This window comes from Lobosporangium transversale (genome assembly GCF_002105155.1).
Source record: "Lobosporangium transversale strain NRRL 3116 chromosome Unknown BCR41scaffold_46, whole genome shotgun sequence".
In the NCBI taxonomy this organism is placed as follows: domain Eukaryota; kingdom Fungi; phylum Mortierellomycota; class Mortierellomycetes; order Mortierellales; family Mortierellaceae; genus Lobosporangium; species Lobosporangium transversale.
Window position 1 is genome coordinate 85,703 of NW_019029024.1, and position 18,513 is coordinate 104,215.

General features: G+C 42.5%; 8 protein-coding genes across 8 annotated transcripts; 5 read left to right on the plus strand and 3 right to left on the minus strand.

Annotated features, from left to right (window-relative positions):
* Nucleotides 1–23: 23 nt before the first annotated feature.
* Nucleotides 24–1,743, minus strand: BCR41DRAFT_311648 (glyoxal oxidase N-terminus-domain-containing protein; the record flags this gene model as incomplete). The annotated part of the gene is made up of 5 exons (XM_022021047.1): nucleotides 24–145; nucleotides 209–373; nucleotides 416–1,243; nucleotides 1,342–1,495; nucleotides 1,603–1,743. 5 exons carry the CDS (start codon nucleotides 1,741–1,743, stop codon nucleotides 24–26), a joined length of 1,410 nt encoding a protein of 469 aa, XP_021877477.1.
* Nucleotides 1,744–2,777: 1,034 nt separating this feature from the next.
* On the minus strand, nucleotides 2,778–4,582 carry BCR41DRAFT_340804 (major facilitator superfamily domain-containing protein; the record flags this gene model as incomplete). The annotated part of the gene is made up of 3 exons (XM_022022215.1): nucleotides 3,773–4,582; nucleotides 3,059–3,681; nucleotides 2,778–2,952 (listed from the first exon to the last, which is right to left on the minus strand). The coding sequence occupies exons 1-3, from the start codon at nucleotides 4,304–4,306 to the stop codon at nucleotides 2,778–2,780; spliced, it is 1,332 nt and encodes a 443-aa protein (XP_021877478.1). The 5' UTR covers nucleotides 4,307–4,582.
* A 1,624-nt stretch (nucleotides 4,583–6,206) lies between these two features.
* Nucleotides 6,207–7,685, plus strand: BCR41DRAFT_361057 (ribosomal protein L22/L17). The gene is made up of 4 exons (XM_022025443.1): nucleotides 6,207–6,330; nucleotides 6,518–6,692; nucleotides 7,008–7,221; nucleotides 7,331–7,685. The coding sequence occupies exons 1-4, from the start codon at nucleotides 6,272–6,274 to the stop codon at nucleotides 7,576–7,578; spliced, it is 696 nt and encodes a 231-aa protein (XP_021877479.1). The 5' UTR covers nucleotides 6,207–6,271; the 3' UTR covers nucleotides 7,579–7,685.
* A 91-nt stretch (nucleotides 7,686–7,776) lies between these two features.
* Nucleotides 7,777–10,466, plus strand: BCR41DRAFT_361059 (T-complex protein 1 subunit eta). The gene is made up of 4 exons (XM_022025444.1): nucleotides 7,777–7,850; nucleotides 8,444–8,597; nucleotides 8,711–9,336; nucleotides 9,495–10,466. The coding sequence occupies exons 1-4, from the start codon at nucleotides 7,827–7,829 to the stop codon at nucleotides 10,350–10,352; spliced, it is 1,662 nt and encodes a 553-aa protein (XP_021877480.1). The 5' UTR covers nucleotides 7,777–7,826; the 3' UTR covers nucleotides 10,353–10,466.
* Nucleotides 10,467–10,529: 63 nt separating this feature from the next.
* BCR41DRAFT_361060 (hypothetical protein) lies at nucleotides 10,530–11,573 on the plus strand. The gene is made up of 4 exons (XM_022025445.1): nucleotides 10,530–10,637; nucleotides 10,821–10,859; nucleotides 11,017–11,346; nucleotides 11,475–11,573. The coding sequence occupies exons 1-4, from the start codon at nucleotides 10,563–10,565 to the stop codon at nucleotides 11,493–11,495; spliced, it is 465 nt and encodes a 154-aa protein (XP_021877481.1). The 5' UTR covers nucleotides 10,530–10,562; the 3' UTR covers nucleotides 11,496–11,573.
* Nucleotides 11,574–11,646: 73 nt separating this feature from the next.
* On the minus strand, nucleotides 11,647–13,421 carry BCR41DRAFT_361063 (26S proteasome non-ATPase regulatory subunit 14). The gene is made up of 6 exons (XM_022025446.1): nucleotides 13,188–13,421; nucleotides 13,009–13,021; nucleotides 12,716–12,893; nucleotides 12,525–12,606; nucleotides 12,068–12,412; nucleotides 11,647–11,936 (listed from the first exon to the last, which is right to left on the minus strand). Exons 1-6 carry the CDS (start codon nucleotides 13,305–13,307, stop codon nucleotides 11,745–11,747), a joined length of 930 nt encoding a protein of 309 aa, XP_021877482.1. The 5' UTR covers nucleotides 13,308–13,421; the 3' UTR covers nucleotides 11,647–11,744.
* A 165-nt stretch (nucleotides 13,422–13,586) lies between these two features.
* BCR41DRAFT_361066 (regulator of Vps4 activity in the MVB pathway-domain-containing protein) lies at nucleotides 13,587–15,035 on the plus strand. The gene is made up of 6 exons (XM_022025447.1): nucleotides 13,587–13,809; nucleotides 13,941–14,044; nucleotides 14,123–14,288; nucleotides 14,390–14,515; nucleotides 14,620–14,700; nucleotides 14,779–15,035. Exons 1-6 carry the CDS (start codon nucleotides 13,657–13,659, stop codon nucleotides 15,010–15,012), a joined length of 864 nt encoding a protein of 287 aa, XP_021877483.1. The 5' UTR covers nucleotides 13,587–13,656; the 3' UTR covers nucleotides 15,013–15,035.
* A 293-nt stretch (nucleotides 15,036–15,328) lies between these two features.
* Nucleotides 15,329–18,452, plus strand: BCR41DRAFT_340818 (AAA ATPase domain-containing protein). Its single transcript, XM_022022216.1, has 2 exons — nucleotides 15,329–16,093; nucleotides 16,230–18,452. Exons 1-2 carry the CDS (start codon nucleotides 15,465–15,467, stop codon nucleotides 18,277–18,279), a joined length of 2,679 nt encoding a protein of 892 aa, XP_021877484.1. The 5' UTR covers nucleotides 15,329–15,464; the 3' UTR covers nucleotides 18,280–18,452.
* The last annotated feature ends 61 nt before the right edge of the window (nucleotides 18,453–18,513 follow it).

Sequence of the window (18,513 nt, forward strand, 5' to 3'; positions counted from 1 at the left end):
ATCAATAAAAAAGTTTCTTTTTTTTATGCTGTGAGCTGCACCCATTTGGCCTCCGTGACGGGAATACCATCCAGAACTACAACAAGCATGTAATGGCCAGGAGGCGCCAAGCCATTGCTTGAGGGCGCCTTCACACTTAATAAGCCTGCCCCTGCAACAGACGCGTTTTCGTTTGTCGTTGATACTTCCAAAGGCTCCACTGCGGCACTATCACGCTTGACAATCTCCAGTCCCACATATCTCTGGCTCATGTGTGTGGAGTGGGTGATAAACCCAGGCTGGACAAACGCAACACGAACATCTTTCGGGTATATATTGTACCACTCCAAGGACAGATCAAATATTTCTCCATAATGAACTTTGCTAGGCCAGCCTATGATATCACCCTGGACGACTGTTTCAGCTGGGCCCACACCGACAGTGTCTGTAATGCTCTTGGAGAAGAGATAAGGTGGGCTGAATCGCTCTACACGGTATTCTGTCGGGAAAGGACCGTCGCCATATTCGACTGGCTTTCCATTCGGGTTCGAGCCAGCCACCAAGAGCGATGCATCTGGAAGCATGAAAGCGACTGAATGATACATCCTGGGGATCACGCTAGGACTCCAAACTCGGAACCTGTTGCCACGCTTCTCATTTGGTATGTATTGAACTGGGTGCAATACAGGATCAAAAGCACGATCAAAACCTGCTGTACCCGTGTTAGCCCCGTTTATAATTGCGATCGTCCCATCAGCTAAATGGGCCATATCTGGCATCATCCTTCCAAAAGGCATATCCTCCATTTCCCATGTTGGATTGTCGGCCAACGGTGAAATTCTACCACAGGATGCTACACCTTTTGCCTTTGTTGAGAAATCTGTGGCGCCTCCACAGACCAGGACTTCGGGCTGGAAGTTGTTTTCAGGTGTGAGGGGGAGTAGAACTGACCCAGCAGTCAATGGGTAATTACGAGGGGGCCCTGGAATATCAGGCAGACGCTTAATGATCTTCCAGGTAGATGTGGAGAAGATAATAGCCTTGGTAGAGGCCAATATGAATAGATTCTTGTCTGGAAGCAAGTGTACGATCGGATACAAGTTGTTGGGAAGTGTTTCGATCAAGAATGGGAAATCGATGGTCTTTTGAGGACCTGGAAGGGGTGGAAAGAGCTCAAAGTTGGGTACATTGATATGATCATTGTTGATGGATGCTGCATGGTTGGATCCGCCAAGGATAAACAGCTCCCCGGTTGCCAATGTCTCTTTATGATCATTATAAGTATTATAAGAAAAAATAAAAGTTAGGTAGTTCTTCAATCTTGAAAACAAACCAAAAAAGTGGATAGGCAATAAATCTTACCGACAGTTGGGTACCATCTCTTCTCTTTAAGATGGACATCGAGATCTTGTTGCCAGTCGCATTGTGTTCCATTACAGGGCTTATATAGCCGAATGCCATCATAACCTTGACGCATCGTTTCCGATGGTTGTCCTCCTGCGACCGATACAACAGTCTATAATAACAGTGCCAGGAGAAAAAAAAGGAATGAAAGTCGTTGGCTATGGCATATAGTATAACATACATAAAAAGAGGTAAAAAAAGAAAAAAGAAAAAACTTACTCCATCTGGGAGATACCCTCCAGCACTACAGAACATGTTACTCTTCACATTCAACGAACGCCATTTACCATCCGTTGTCGAAAATTCTGTCGACCAGGCAAATTCACTACCACTATTCCCATTCTCGCTAGAGCCTTGCATCTTGGCGACTGTTGACGCTTGTACTCTTTCAAGAAACAAGACGCTGTCTGAGAAGGGACGCATTATAGCATGCATAGCTGATACACCTGAATGACCAATCAGATCCCATTGCCCACCCAGACTCGCTCCTACGAACTTGTCTCCGAATGCGTTATCTCTATCGGCAAATCTTCCATCATTTCCTCCACTTCCAAAGTCATTCACGGCTGCATCACTCCCCGAGGGGAAATGAGGGAGTAATATGGCAGCGAGAAGAGCTGTTGTTAAGATGACAGTAAGTGAACATCTCTTCAATGAGAAATACTGTGGTGCTTTAAAAGAAGATGTTGACCTAGATACTGATGATGGTGATAAGAGTGGTGACTTGAAAGCGTTGAAAAGTCCAATGGGCGAGGAAGAAGACGAGAGAGAGGAAGGAGACGAGGACGAAGACGGTGAGCAAGACGGTTGAATATTATGACTGCTAGAAGATGAAGATCGTGAATGTACACTGGAACTCGTGGAGATGCTCAACTGTGTACGACGATGAACCCGGGTGTTGGATGATGACGAGGCATGGATAGGGGTGTAGACCCCTTCACTCTCCTCGAAGGATCCTGTTGGTTTCATCTGTTTGCCTGATAGAGGCTAGAAAGTTAGTGCAGTTTCTGCTGTGTTAAAGCTTCCTATAGTAGCTCTGGATATGAGGAAGGTGGAAACAAAGAAAAGCAAAAAAAAAAAAATATGAAATTGAACAAGGAGAGCGCAGCTATTTTCCCCATTAGAGTGCGGTGAAATGTACTTTCTGTAGAATACCCAGTGCATATTAGAATGATGGATCAAAGATAGTGAACAATGTGTTGTCATTCTTGTGCGCACCGAGAGACGTTACAGACCAGTTCTGGGTCGCAGATCAACAACACCTCCTTCTATTCGAAAGCGACTACATTCAGTTCAAAAGGATGGTACTTGTCATTGAGTGATATGATACATTTTAACTATCATTTTCTTGTACAGATAAACTAGAAATAAAGAAGCAAGAGTATATAAACTATTTAAAAGTGCTCAGTATCGAGCTTGTCCTTGGTCCGTTGCATGTCAAGGTCATCATCGCCTTCAGAGTGATCCTTAATACGCAACGCCAAGTAGAGAGCTCCTGGGATGGAGAGACCAAGAAGGGCAAAGCAGATGATAAGCTCAGTAAGGTATGGTGTTCTGATGGCGTTGATGCTAAAAAAAAAAAAAAAAAAAAAAAAGTGTTAGATGGGAGCATCATGGATATTCTCCTTTGAATTGAATATCCAAAGTATGTTTGCAGTAGCATTGAAATACATACCGCCACGAGATAGCAGCACCGCTGGATTGGATACACTTGTAGAACCCAGCGTATCTTGACAAGACAGTAGCATCATTTGACATGGCACCCATTAACCAGTAAATGTATGTCTGCCAAGCAGCGTCATTAAGACCATAAAACATATACAAGAACAGTGGGCCAACATAGGACGCCCCTTCGGTGAAATCATGGTTTGGCTTGGGATCGTCTATTGAGTAAGTACGCTGGAAGAAGATGCCACCAACCCAAGTGGCAATGAAGCCACAACAAATGATAAAAAGCCCCCACAAGGCCCGGGTGCGGCGATTGACGCCTTGGAAATCGAGGACGCGTGCAAATGAGTAAGATCCACCGATTTGAGAGAACCAATAAAAAATGTTGTTAAGGGATTGAGTGCGAAGTGAAAAGTAGCGGCCGTTGACTGTTGAGAATTGGTATGGATAGAACCAGTTGGATGACAGGAACATTGGGATGAGGACTACCATACGCCAATTGAGGAACAGCTTCATGACTTCAATGACTTCACCAGTCCAAGTAGGGAACTTTTGGATCTGAATCTTGTCACCGTTGGCGTGGGTGACAGACGAGGGTGGAGCCAGTGACAATGCAGTAAGGGTACCAACCTATATTACAAGTGTATATTTTAAATCAATAGTTAGGGAAGCGGAATTAACAAAAATAGATGTAGTTGAATTTTTAAAAAAAACTACTTACTCCCATAATTGCCAGGAAAGTTGCATAAACCGCATCACCAAGAGATTTAGTCTCTGTGTGGTAATTCATGGCAAAGGCAATGACGGATCCAAGGACTGCACCCATGTTGAAAATGGCCCAAAAGTAACCTATGTACTTGCCCTTCTCCTGTTCACGTGGATAAGCCATCATCATGGCGCCCTGAGCAGTCCAAAGCATGCCTGCACCAATGCCGAGGATGCCTCCAGAAGTGATAGTGAATGCGCCGGCCCGGGTGTGATTGTAGCTAAGCAGGGAGCCAACATAGAGCATATAGCAAGCACATCCGATGAATATGGTCCACTTGGGTCCCAGTTTGTTGTGGATTGCGCCGGAAAGGAGACCGAAGATGGCAAAGCATGTATACAGGGCAACATTAGCGTTCTGACCGACATTGGATAGGAGCTGACCACCGCCACCCATTGAGTTGAGTGCGTTAAACATTCCTGGACAACAGAAGCAGATAACTCCTACGGCCAGGACCTGAGTCAAGGGGGAGGTCCAACGAAATCGCATGGCTAATATTAATATGGATTTAATTAATGCGTGAAGGGAATGAAGTGGAAGGGGGTGGAAGGGGGTGGAGAGAAGGATGTGGGAGAGTGAAGGGGCGTGAGACAATCTGCCTAAATAGGGGACAGTAACGAGGGGAGATGTGAGATTAGAAAATGAATAAAGATCTGATCTACTACAGGTAAAGAAAGTCCGAATAAAAAAAATTAATAAATAAAAAGTCCTCGAATGAGAGTAGGAGTAAGTGTGAGGGAAAGAGGGGAGGATAGAGGAGATGGGATAGTAGGAAAGAGAAAGTAAACAAAAGGAAAGAGAGAGTAAACAAAAAGGAAGAAATTTTTTCTTTGCGGTTATATAAATATATACACCTTTATATTCTACAAGTCCGCTCATTTTCATGACTCTTGCCTTGCATTTGCATTAGTTCAGTTCCATAAAATAAAACATCCAGTTGCTCAGGTACGGGCCCTGCAGTGGAGTTTTTCTTCTTCTTTTAGTGTCTATACGATGTTGCCGTCATCACTAACACCCCAGACATATTGTACTATTACCCCACAAGGTTTACTCGGCTGATCCACGATGCTTTGAATACGCAATCTAGAAAACTGTACAGCTGTGAAATACTCAACAGACAATGATCACACACCAATATCATTACCCGCCACTATCCTCCTTAAGCCCTGCCATTCTTTAAAAATGATCAACGGATGAAATGAGTTCACAGTCGATGGATATTATATACCAATCAGCTAAAGTTCATCCTATCCATGAACAAGTTGATCAACGAATGGGGGCATAGTAGAATAGTAGAATGATCGACCTCCGATAAAGTAAAAAAAAAAGACAAAAAAACAAAAGCAAGACCCTTCTGAATTGCCATGCATGCACCTTGACAATAGCCGTTTTGAGAAACAGTATTTTTATGTTCCCACAGTTTGAAATACAGGTTTAGATGTAAACGTGTGTTTTTCTTCAAGTTTGGATTTTGTACATGTGCATGGGAAATTAAAAAAAGCGATATATAAAAAAAAAAGAAGGTTTTGATTAGATGGTTTTGTGTGATGCATCTCTCGTCATGTGTAACGCAAGATATCGTATCTCTCTCTATCACTGGAGTTTTATAAATAAAACAGCAAATAATGGCATTCGGTGATCCAGACATGCATCATTTTGTCATGCTCATGTTGGTGTTATTAGCAAATAAATATTATATTTATATATATATATATACATACATATTATACATGTATTTTGTGGGGCCAATAAAGTTTTCCTCCATTGTACTTTATCACAAGAGCCATGGAAAGACCTTCTTCCAGCCTAGTCTAATCTACTGGCGAAACATCGCCAACAAGGATCAGACTGCACGAGAAAAGAAAAGGAAGTAGGGAAGGAAAGGGCATCCATTGATTTACTTGATCGAGTCTTAAACTTTGATCGAGCTGAGTTCGGGTATCTGGCGGACTGGAGCAACCTTTTCTTTCTTTCTTTCTTCTTTCTTTTCTTTCTTTAAACCTCAACAATTGGAAAGAAACAGAGCCATTACGCTTTATTCATTAAAGATTATTCCGAAGGTAGCCGAACATGACCTACTTGCTTTTCATTGGATAGATCCAAAGACATTGGCTTTATACATCCTCCGCTCTCTCTTGTGTACACGAGGATGTTCATGTTCATTAGCACTCAATCCTTCAATGCTTCTTCCCCCACAGGATCTACTTGCTATCGTTGAAGCCATCGAGCCGAGATCCTTAGTTGATAATTGCTAACCAAAATTTTTATTCCTTCCTTTGTGTGTCCCTCCCATAAAACGATTCAGAGCATTTTCACGTGACCAGGCCAGATCGTGGCTTGGGCTGTTGACAATTTTTTTATCAAGAAGAGTGCATTGCCTTCACCAACTCGGATGCCCAGGAATCGGTTATTTTGATATTTCAAACGTTGCATCTTGCCAACAACAATTTAAGCATGTTCGGCACTTTGAAGACTGCATTCCGCACACAAAAGCCTGTCTCGATGGTGATGAGGTACAACACATTTCTATAAAAAGAAACTGGATTAGAAGCTTGATCAATGGGGACATCGGCGGCACTTGTGAACAATAAGTAGATGGAGTTTGTCATTGCCGTCGGATATCAATTACTGAAGCTTTTACTGCATGACGCTAATTTAGTCTCCTGGCTACTGATTACGGGTTTATTATGAATATTTTAGTTTGGCACAGGCGATGCCCCGAGGTTTCCATGCATTGGCGATCCGTATGGCTGACCAAAAATCAACTATGCAACCAGTGAAGCCAGAATTGGGTGCCTCGTCCCTCTTTGGCGATATTGCATCACATGTGAATGAGGTTCCAGTGGAGCAAGGAGGAAAGGCTACTGTGAAGGAGGTAATAATTATTTCATTAATGGAGTATATACAGGAATGACAATCTAAAAAGGAAATCAAGGAAAGAAACCTAGAAACGCATAGCTTGCGGCGGTTTGACTGATCATTCTAGATCCTATGTCATCTTGCCATGCTTCTACCTTGTTTATAATGGAAGAGCATTACTGGGATACAGCCCTCAGCGAATAGACACTCTTTAGAAATTTGAGTTGTATTGTATTGTCACTCAGTACAAAATATCGCATGGCTATGGTTCTTATTATTTTTCTTTTCTTTTATTCTTTTTATTTTTATTTCTATTTACTTTATAATCAAGTATCACTTTTCAACAGCAAATTTCAAAACAAGCACCAAAAAGCTTCGGCTTTTGGCTAATCAGATCAAGGGACTCGACATTCAAAATGCCATTAACCAGATGGAGTTCTCGCAAAAGCGCCCTGGAAAGCGTATTATGAACACATTGGCCTTTGCTAGGAAGAATGCAACGACTCAGGAGAAGTATCAAATGGACGCTAGCAAGCTATATGTTGGTAAGTTAATGAGATGATTGTTTTAAAAGATACAATCATTTTTTTGTATTGATAAACACATACAACTGGTATTAAATTTTTATCTTTTATAACCACTATTAAACTATAGATCGCGCATGGGTTGGAAAAGGGACCTACCAGCGTAGAATCAAGACACATGCACGCGGTAAATTCGGTGTGATGCATCACCCAACTGCTCACTTGAAATTCACGCTCAAGGAGCGCGTTCCTGAGGCGAAAGAAGAAGGTCGTGCTACGAGGAGAAATATCAGGGGATGGAAGCAGACGAAGAAAGTCTGGATGCCATTGGTTGAAGACAAACCTATCTATAACCCACCTCGTCTCTACAATTGGTAGAAAGGAGCAGATGCATCTTATTACTCGCCTTACTTGTATTCACTACCACGTTCTATAGATTTTTTTTTCTCCTGTACTAAATAAATGAAACAAAACAAGAAAAAGAAGCGAATAGAACAAAAAAAATTAGGGCCGACTACCCTTAAGTAACTCTACAAGCAGATCAACAGCAATTAACTTTCGTGTCCATGCGGCCAACATCTTTTACTCACAATACGCATCTCATCCCTCATCTGTATAATCACACAATGTCGCGCGCACAGCAAATGATGGTAATGCCATGTCTTGTTAAGACATAAATGTTTAGTCTTCAATGGATTCTTTTTTATCCCCAACGAATCAAATACAAAATATCCCCAGCGGTCCTCATGTATTTCTACCATGCAAGAAAAGCACATACTATGTCAGTGACGTTTTAGTGTGATGATGGTTGCCGCCACTCTGATTAACTTGGCTGGTCATTCAGGAACAAAAGATTCTAGCCATACATCAACACTACAGTAGATGACTAGGCAGTAGAAATGGATGAAGAGCGCGCTTTTTCAAAACATTTTTTTCGGTTCACAGTACTAGCGGTTCTCAAGTCATGAACTGATCCTGCGATTAACTTCGTAACTTACAGATGAGCACTTAACTGAGATATACCATCACCACAATGCATATGATCCTCGTGGAGATCTTGTATTTAATATTAATGATAGTAATACAATAATACTAACCAAAAAAAAAAAAAAAAAAAAAAAAAAAAGGGCTTCAGGATATCGGATTTCCTCTAACAGTTCAAAATGTATCTGTGCGTCTAATTCAATGATCTAACGCGCTGCTTCCTGTATGATACTCAAATATGGCTCCCTGTAAACCATAGCAACCCCAAATCATCCTTCTCAAGGATGGAACAGACAGCTCTCAGGGAAAGGGTCAACTTCTCTCCAATATCAACGCCTGCTTGGCCGTTGTCGACACTGTTAGGACTACTCTTGGACCTCGTGGCATGGATAAATTAATCGTTGACGAGAAAGGTCAGCTATAGATATTATTATTTTTAAGAGGTATTGATGATTACATTCAATTCTTCTTCTCTTATGCTGATCTGTATGAGATTCAAATTTCCTTCAATGGTTATCCATTACAGGCTCTGTTACAATTTCAAACGATGGTGCCACAATTATGAAGCTTCTCGACATTGTTCATCCTGCTGCCAAGACCCTCGTCGATATTGCTCGCTCTCAGGATGCAGAGGTTGGAGACGGAACAACTTCGGTTGTTCTTTTGGCTGGTGAGCTTTTGAAGGAGGTTCGCTCTTATATTGAAGAAGGTGTAAACCCTCAGGTGATCATCAAAGGCTATAGAAAGGCAGCTCAATTGGCCATCAACAAGGTCAAAGAAATTGCTGTCCGTGTAGAGCGCAAGGATGAGACAGAGTTCCGCTCGTTGTTAGAGAAATGTGCCGCTACCGCTATGTCTTCCAAGCTGATCCATTCTCAGACAGAGTTCTTTACCAAGATGGTTGTCGACGCAGTACTTCACTTGGATCAGGAGGAATTGGATGAAAACCTTATTGGAATGAAGAGAGTTACGGGTGGTGCCATGCAGGATTCACTTTTGATTGATGGTGTTGCCTTCAAAAAGACATTCTCGTATGCTGGATTTGAGCAACAACCCAAGAGCTTCAAGAATCCAAAGGTTTTATGTTTGAATGTCGAGCTGGAGCTTAAAGCTGAGAGGGACAATGCAGAAGTCCGTGTCGAAGCAGTCGATGTAAGCTTTGTTTCATTTGTGTCAAGGATGAAACGATTTTTCGTTTGATTTTAACTAGATCACTCTGCTGCGTATTGTGTACATTTTAAGTAAGATTGAAATGGGATTACTTATTTTATTAACTTTTCTTTTTTTCCCTGGTCTACGACTGCCTATAGGAATACCAAAAAATCGTAGATGCGGAATGGAAGATCATTTATGACAAGTTGGAAGCGATCGTCAACACTGGCGCTAAGGTTGTTCTATCCAAGTTGCCCATTGGTGATCTCGCTACTCAGTACTTTGCTGATCGTGACATTTTCTGTGCCGGCCGTGTCCCCGCTGCTGATTTGAATCGTGTTGTCCAGGCCGTTGGAGGATCGATCCAATCGACTTGCTCTGATATTGAAGCCAAGCATCTAGGAAGCTGTGAGACTTTTGAAGAGAGGCAAATTGGAGGTGAACGCTTCAACTTTTTCCAGGGCTGCCCTCAAGCCAAGACCTGCACATTGATCCTTCGAGGAGGAGCAGAGCAGTTTATTGCAGAAGTCGAACGTTCGTTGCACGATGCCATTATGATTGTACGTCGAGCCATCAAGAACTCATTGGTGGTGGCTGGAGGAGGAGCTACTGAAATGGAGATCTCACGATACCTCCGCGATCACTCCAGGACCATTGCTGGGAAGCAGCAGTTGATTATTGGTGCATTTGCACGTGCATTGGAGATTATCCCCCGCCAACTCTGTGATAATGCAGGTTTTGACGCAACTGATATTTTGAACAAGCTTAGGATGAAGCATGCACAGGGTGAACAGTGGAGTGGAGTCGACATTGAGTCTGAATCGATTGCAGATAACATGAAGGCCTTTGTCTGGGAGCCTGCACTTGTCAAGACAAATGCCATTGCCGCTGCAACTGAGGCTGCATGCTTGCTCCTCTCAGTGGATGAGACTGTTAAGAGCCCTCAAAGCCAGAACCCCGCCGCAAATGCCCGTGGAGCACCCAGGGGCCGTGGACGCGGAGTTCCTCGTCGATAAATGGGCCTTTCAGCGAGGGAAGGCGAAGTCTTTTTTGACATGATAGTTCTTTATGAGTTTGGGAATTGTAGACACCAAAGCAAATAGTAAAAAAAATCCATTTTTTTTGACAAATCACGTGCTTTACAGACGAAAGTTGTTTCCGTTCAGTGATCCCGAAGCCCATTTTCATATCATCACAACTCTAATCAAGTTCACAGTAGAATAGCCATGGGATCATCACAATCAAAGGGAGACAAGCAGCCCATGGTTTTTGTCAGCGAGGAAAACCCTGTTCCTGTCAGGGTAAATGCATTCGCCAAAGTGGTTCATCAACATACACACACGCCATGCCATACATGCGCAATAAAGATCATATTTTTAAGCATCAGGGGACAAATCGTGCAGAGATGAAAAGATCGAGATTCCACATTAATCAAAACCTCCATATTGCTATTTTCTGAAACTGCTGTTACTTTCTGGACATAGGTATCCTCAGCGTTTGTCAATCAGCTTCAACAGTCTCAGGTACAGAATACTGGGCACTATGCATCATAGTCTTATGCTACTTTGCAATATTATATATGTGTATGTACATTTATTCAGTTCCTATCTTTCGGCATGCTAAGGCTCACGCGTCCTTTTTTTTTAAAAAAAAATAAAAAAAATTAATACTCTTTTTCAGCCCAATGCTGGATCACTTCAGGATATCGAGAACCAGGTTCGTCATCGCGTCCAAGCAGAACTTGCCAAGATTCATGCCGAGAAAGATTCATCTATGGACACATCCCATGTTAATTACAAATCGACTACCAACGCCAATGCTGTCGTGACCGAGCAAGAGTTGGATCAATTGGCGAAGAGCGCTCCTACTAAACAAATTAAGGCCCTACCTGAGGAAATCACGAAAGCTCAGGAGTCCCTTGTCCAATGCTACAAGAAAAATCAGGAGAGGTCGTTGGATTGCTGGGCTGAGGTTCAGGAATTCAAAGACCTGGTTCAAAAGGCTCAAAATGTAAGAACCTATCATTTACTTTTTATTTTATTTTTTATTTTAATTCAGAGCTCAATCAATAGTAACTAAGAAACTCTACTAATATACGACATTGTTACATTTCTGCATATGGATTTGATTGTGTTCAGGCCTTTATCGCAGCTGTTTAAGTAATTACGCTCAAAAAAAGGAGACATTTTAGAGACATTTTAACATGAAGAATAAATGATTCAGTACCGCATAGAACTTCGATATTTAATAACAAGCATGCTTTGGGCTGTCGAATTCTGTATATATATAATCACCGTGACATTTATAACTTGGTTGGTTTGTTGATTTATTGGCTAAAACATTTCATCAGTCTCTATCAGTCTTGACTCTTTATCGCTCTATGGTTTCTCTGACACATAGAGAGTATTTTAAAAACTGACAGAGTCCAGCATTGTACCTAATGCGACAACAATGTTGTTGCTCATAACCTGCTCTACATTGCTCTCAAGATGTCTCTTGGGATCTTCCTTGCCGACATGACGCGTCTTGAGCTGCTCAGGTGTCAATGTAAATTCTTCTTGAACAGATTTGTTATATGCTTCCGCTAACGTCAGCATTGACTATAGTAATAGTAATAGTAATAGTAACAGTATTAATAAAAGCATTACATGGATCAGCACTCCATTGCAAAAGAGATGGGTCAATTGATACAGTAAAGGTGTCCATGGATTGCTTAGAATGTTTCAATTACTTTAACAGCCTTTTCGTTTTCCTCCGTATGTTCGTGAAAGTTTGCAAGTGTTAATCCAGATGTCCAGTTTTTCTTGTGCAAGTTGAGCAACATTTTCTGCTCAAGCTCATTCTTGCGGTAGTTAATTGCAATTGAATAATAGTGTCTATTCAGGCCATGAATCAGTGCCTGAATGCTTGGTTTATTCAAGTGACCAATGTTGGATGTTGTCTGACGTGGCTCATGTCCCACAGCAGCAGTCTGGGGGTTGATCAAGCGGAAGGCATCAATCACAACTTTTCCTTTGACAGATTGGATGGGATCGACCACAACAGCCACTGCTCGACTGTTTAACTGCTCGAAACTCTATTATTGTTGTATATAAATGTGTATAAAAAACGGGAAAAAAAAGTTAGGAAGCAGATTCTATCGCAAATGTGACCAAAACCCCATTGTCCCATGTAATCTCAATCCTTGCCTGTTGCGTGTTGACATCGACACTAGAAAGCCAGCATCCAAATCCAGGATGTGAGTGATACCAACCAACGACCATCTCGGGCCTAACGTAGAGAGCAAGGAAAAGAAAAATGATAAATTGGCATAGTATCTTGTTAACTTCCCAGTCGGATCACAAGAGAAAGGATTGTCGATATGATCGGCAGCGTTTACCTTCCAGTTTGCTTCAACATATCCAGCATTTTTGTTTGAAACACAGGATCGACTGCCTCGACTGAGACACCTGTTCCGCTTTGTGGCATTGCGAAGACATCGATAACACGAACAGTATAATCATCCACAAACTCGCCCAGCATCAAACCCATGACTTCCATAGGGACACCAGCACGGCCTAGTCCAACCCCAGAGAACATGAATTTAGTGTAAATGAGCAATCTTGCTGCAAAACATCATAGAAACATAGAGATGAAACCTTTATACAAATCATGATTGGCCAATGAATGTACCATGCTTCAACATCTTTTTGATGTTATCAAAGAAAATAATAAAAAGAAAAAGAAAAGGAGGAAAAAAGGGTAAAAGTCGTTAGTGACAAAGATATTAAAAGAAGAAAAGCTTCAGTCCATTGATTGTTGAAGTAAAGCCTTGAGTGTATTTGCCCTTAAACCGATGTTCATTTTTTTACCTTTAAGAGTGAGAGAGATGAGATATAAACCATCTCTGAATTATCTGCAGTAGGGTTATCTTGTCCGGGCTCAGGACCCATACCCTGTGCTGCTTGGAACATGCGTTGAAGTCGCTCCATATTTTCTATATCAGAACTGCGCTTTTAAAGGTGAGCTGTAAGTTGTGATGGTGGAGACTGATAGTATGGTTGCTGTAGTAGGATTTTTTATTTTCCTCAGTTGGTCGATGAATGAAGAACCAAAAAAGATTACCAAACTTGCATGCTTTCAAGACGACGCGCAACTCGTTGGGCGCGTGTGCACGTGGCAATGATGACGTAGACTGGGACAGGAAGGATCACGTGAATGGAAGTGTCTTTTTTATTTCACCACGTTGGCGCAGAGCTCACAACTGTTGCCACTTATTCATTTATATGCTTTCATTCGTTTGCTTCCATTAACTCCTAGCTTTTATTCTCCTTAGCAGCCATGTTCAACCCTACACGTGCCAAGGTGCAACTGAAGCTCTCGGTCAACCGGTTGCAAATGTTACAGAATAAGAGGAACATGCTCGCTCAGCAACAACGCAAGGAAATAGCCCGTCTGTTGGAGATTGGCAAAGAAGAAAGTGCACGTATTAGGGTACTTAACGAAAAAAAAAAAAAAAAAAAAAAAAAAAAAAGACTTGCTCCTATAATGTGATATTCGGTACTATTTATATATCAAATCAAATCCATATTTATGAAGTTGATAACATTTTGGTTCCTGCCTAGGTTGAGCATATCATTCGCGAGGATTTTAATACAGAGGCATTGGAGATCATTGAACTATATTGCGAACTATTATTAGCTCGTTTTGGATTGCTGGAGCAAATGAAGTAATGTCTCATTGATGTCTAGCCCCACGTTTTACGAGTATCACAATAAAACAGCACTAATTTCGAACCATTCACTAGAACCTGTGATCCAGCCATCTTGGAAGCTGTCAACACCATTATCTATGCAGCTCCTCGTTCAGAAGTCAAAGAACTATTACAAGTACGAGATCAATTAACAGCAAAATTCGGTCGCGATTTTGTCGCAAATGCTATGGAGAACAAAGACGAATCTGTGAATCCCAGAGTACGTGATCTTTATTTTTATTTTTTTTCGAGCCTCAAGCTTAATGAGAGACCCAGCTGCTAACAACTGTGGAAAACAAATATCTGGCTTTATCGCTTTAGATCATTCAAAAACTAAAGGTCCAAACGCCCGATCCCTATCTCGTCAATCGGTATTTGGAAGAAATTGCAAGGGCTTTCAAGATCAACTGGACAGCAGATCCACAAATGGACCACCAACTCATAGGAGTAATTTTTTTTTTCTACAATGCTATTATACAAGGGATATGCGTCAACCGTTTAAAATGACCAACTTTTTTTTTTTTTTTTTTTTTTTTTTTGGAATCTAAAAGACCATCGACGGAGGATTTATTGATCCGATCAACCATTCTATTGAACAACCTATGCGTCCTCGTCTTCCAGAACCCACTAAGGTTTGTATTTTATATGTATTGGGATTCACGCTTGAATTGTAACCTGAGCTTTGTTCTCACGCGTGCTTTCATCTCTAGACTCAATCGACAACTATGGACGTGGATCGATTGGATTTGTTAGGAGACTTATCAAGCCACCAGGAGACGTCTCAGAAGGCGGCACTCAAGCCAGCAGCACCTTCAATACCACCTAACAAATCCAACAGTAATACTTCCAATAGGGCTACAGCATCGCCGGCAAAAGTTGACGACGGACTTCCAGATTTGGAAGCATTAACTAGACGATTCGAGGCGCTAAAAGAAAGACGATAACTATTTACACATACAAATAAAACAACATGTGTATACTATAGTTAATACCTAATACGCATTTTCTTTCCAGTTGTTTTAATCTCCAATCAGATTGATGTTTAAAAGTGTAATATTGTGAGAATATTCGAATGTTAGCGTGCAAAAGATCCTTTTGTTCATTTTTTGGCCGCGCTGGGATGTTTCTGATGTAATTGCAATTGCTGGAAAATTCTACAAGCCACTTGATGCATCCAGTAGGAACAAGTAAAAAAAAGTGTCTCAGTTTTACACAATCCCATGCAAATATATATAAAAGCACACGCACCCCACCCCAAGTCAGCAATTACACTCAAAAATATTCTTCACACTCACATTCACACTCACACGTCTCTTGTACATATCAATCATCACTCTCACTTTTATCTTTAATCAAGTAATACTACATCCCTCTTTATTATCAAACATATCACATCATGAACAACTTCCAGTTCACAGAAAAGACCGAGAAGACTCTCGCACAAGCCCAAGAGCTGGCTAGAGAGTTTGCCAACTCACAAATCACACCCATACATATCGCCTCTGCTATGATGGACGAAACTGACGAAGGCCCTGGTTCTTCCCTACTCAAATCTATCATTAACAAAGCTGGTGGTATGCCCGATGAGATCGAACGCGCCTTCAAAAAACTCCTCGTCCGTCTGCCAACTCAGAACCCTGCACCGCTTGAGGTCTCGCTCTCACCGCAGACAGCACAGCTTCTACGCAAGGCTCAAGAACATCAAAAGAAACAAAAGGACTCGTACATCTCAATCGATCATCTCATTCTAGCATTGATGGACGATGCTACCTGCTGGAAAGCCTTGAGTGAACACGGGATTTCAAAGACTGCTTTCGAGAATGCTATCTCACAGACCAGAGGCAACCGTCGTGTTGAGAGCAAGAGCGCCGAATCACAGTACGAGGCTCTGTCCAAGTATGCCATTGACATGATTGCCCTCGCCGAGCAGGATAAACTTGATCCTGTTATTGGTCGTGATGACGAGATCCGTCGAGTGATCCGCGTCCTTTCGAGAAGGACCAAGAACAACCCTGTATTGATTGGGTAAGTTATCTCTTCCCTCACATAATATTTTTTTCCAGTCCTTATTTATTTTATGTTGCACAACGCCTAATCTACTTGTCCTAACCTTATTTCATCTGCATCCTCATCTTCATCTTCATCTTCATCTATTCAATAGAGAACCTGGTGTCGGAAAAACTGCTGTAGTCGAGGGTCTCGCCCAACGCATTGTCCGAAAAGATGTCCCTGTCAGTTTGCAGTGTCGACTCTTTTCCCTCGATATGGGTGCTTTGATCGCCGGTGCAAAGTACCGCGGCGAATTCGAGGAACGTCTCAAGGCTGTTCTCAAAGAAATTAAAGACTCGGATCAAGGCATCATCCTCTTCATTGATGAAATCCATCTCGTCCTTGGTGCAGGTAAAACCGATGGTGCAATGGATGCCGCCAACTTGCTCAAGCCCATGCTCGCTCGTGGTGAGCTTCGCTGCATCGGTGCCACCACTTTGGATGAATACCGTCAACACGTGGAGAAGGACCCTGCCTTTGAGCGTCGTTTCCAACAAGTTTATGTTGGCGAACCATCGTTGACGGACACCATCAGTATCCTGCGTGGTCTCAAGGATCGGTATGAAGTTCATCACGGTGTCAAGGTGGCTGATTCTGCACTAGTCACGGCGGCTACGCTTGCTCATCGCTACATCTCGAATCGCTTCTTGCCAGATAAAGCAATTGATCTCATGGATGAAGCCTGCGCTAACACCCGAGTACAATTGGATTCACAGCCCGAGATCATTGATCAATTAGAGCGTCGCCATCTACAGTTGGAAGTCGAGGCCACTGCGTTAGGAAAGGAAAAAGACCCTGCATCACAGCAACGTCTCGTCAAGGTCCGTGAAGAGATGTCTAGGATCTCGGAAGAACTCAAGCCCTTGAAACTCAAATACGAACTCGATAAGGGTCGCATCAATGAAGTCCGCGACTTGAACCAAAAACTCCAGGATCTTAAGAACAAAGCTGAGGAGGCTGAGCGTCGTTACGATCTAGCCAAAGCTGCCGATATTCGTTACTATGCCATTCCCGATCTTGAGAAGAAGATTGCCACTGTCACTGCAGAGCGCGCGAAACAAGAAGCCGATCAGCTTTTGGCAGCTGCCAGTGGATCCAAGATGGAGACCGGTGACTTAGTGACTGAGATCGTTGGACCTGAGCAGATCACTGAGGTGGTGTCTCGCTGGACTGGTATTCCTGTCCAGAGACTTAACAAATCACAAGTTGAACGGCTGTTGCAATTGGGAGATCGTCTGAGCGAACGTGTTGTTGGCCAAGATGAAGCTGTCGAGGCTGTAGCTGAGGCTGTTCTTCGTTCCCGTGCCGGAATGTCAAAGGAACATTCGCCGATGGGTTCCTTCATGTTCCTTGGTCCAACTGGTGTAGGAAAGACAGAGCTTGCCAAGGCCCTCGCCCATGAACTCTTTGATGACGAGAACATGATGGTCCGTATCGATATGTCAGAATACATGGAGTCACATTCTGTTGCTCGCCTCATTGGAGCTCCTCCTGGCTATATTGGACATGATGAAGGTGGTCAGCTGACTGAAGCAATCCGTCGCCGACCCTACAGCGTGGTCCTCTTTGACGAAATTGAAAAGGCAGACATCAAAGTCCTCAATGTCCTTCTTCAAGTTCTAGATGATGGCCGCTTGACGGACTCGAAAGGCCGTGTTGTTGACTTTTCCAACACTGTCATCATCATGACCTCAAACGTTGGCTACATTCATCTTCAAGATCTTGGAAAGACAGGAATTACGGAAGAAGCCCGTGAACTTGTGATGCGTGACGTACGAGCACACTTCAGGCCCGAGTTCCTTAACCGTCTGGATGATCTTATTTTGTTCAGGCCTCTTGGAACTGAGCACTTGGCAAAGATCGTCAGGAATCAGCTCGCTGTTATTGGAAAGCGACTCGAGTCCAAGAACATTAAGCTTCACATTACAGATGGCGCAATTCAGAAAGTTCTCAACGATGCTTTCGATCCACGCTATGGTGGTCGTCCATTGAAGAGATATCTTGAGAAACAAGTCGTGACAAGAGTTTCAAAGATGTTGTTGACAGGTGAATTGACAGAGTATCAGAATGTCGTGGTGGATTTGAGCAATCAGGGCGAATTGGTCTTCAATGTTCAGAAAGCAGGGACGATTGACAGCACAGATGCTATGAATCTCGATTGACTTGCAGAAAATGGTCTTGAGGAGAACAACGATGATATTGAAGTAATGGATGGCGACAGAGTAGATCATGGTGTAAAACGTCGAGTACACACACAAAGAAGTAGTAGGACAAAACTCCCAAGACAAAAAACTTGACCAATTTTGCAACTTATTAGTTCATTGTACAATAAAAGAATAAAATAAAAATAAGCATTATATACAAATGAGTGGTGTAATTGCGCACGAGCCCCACCC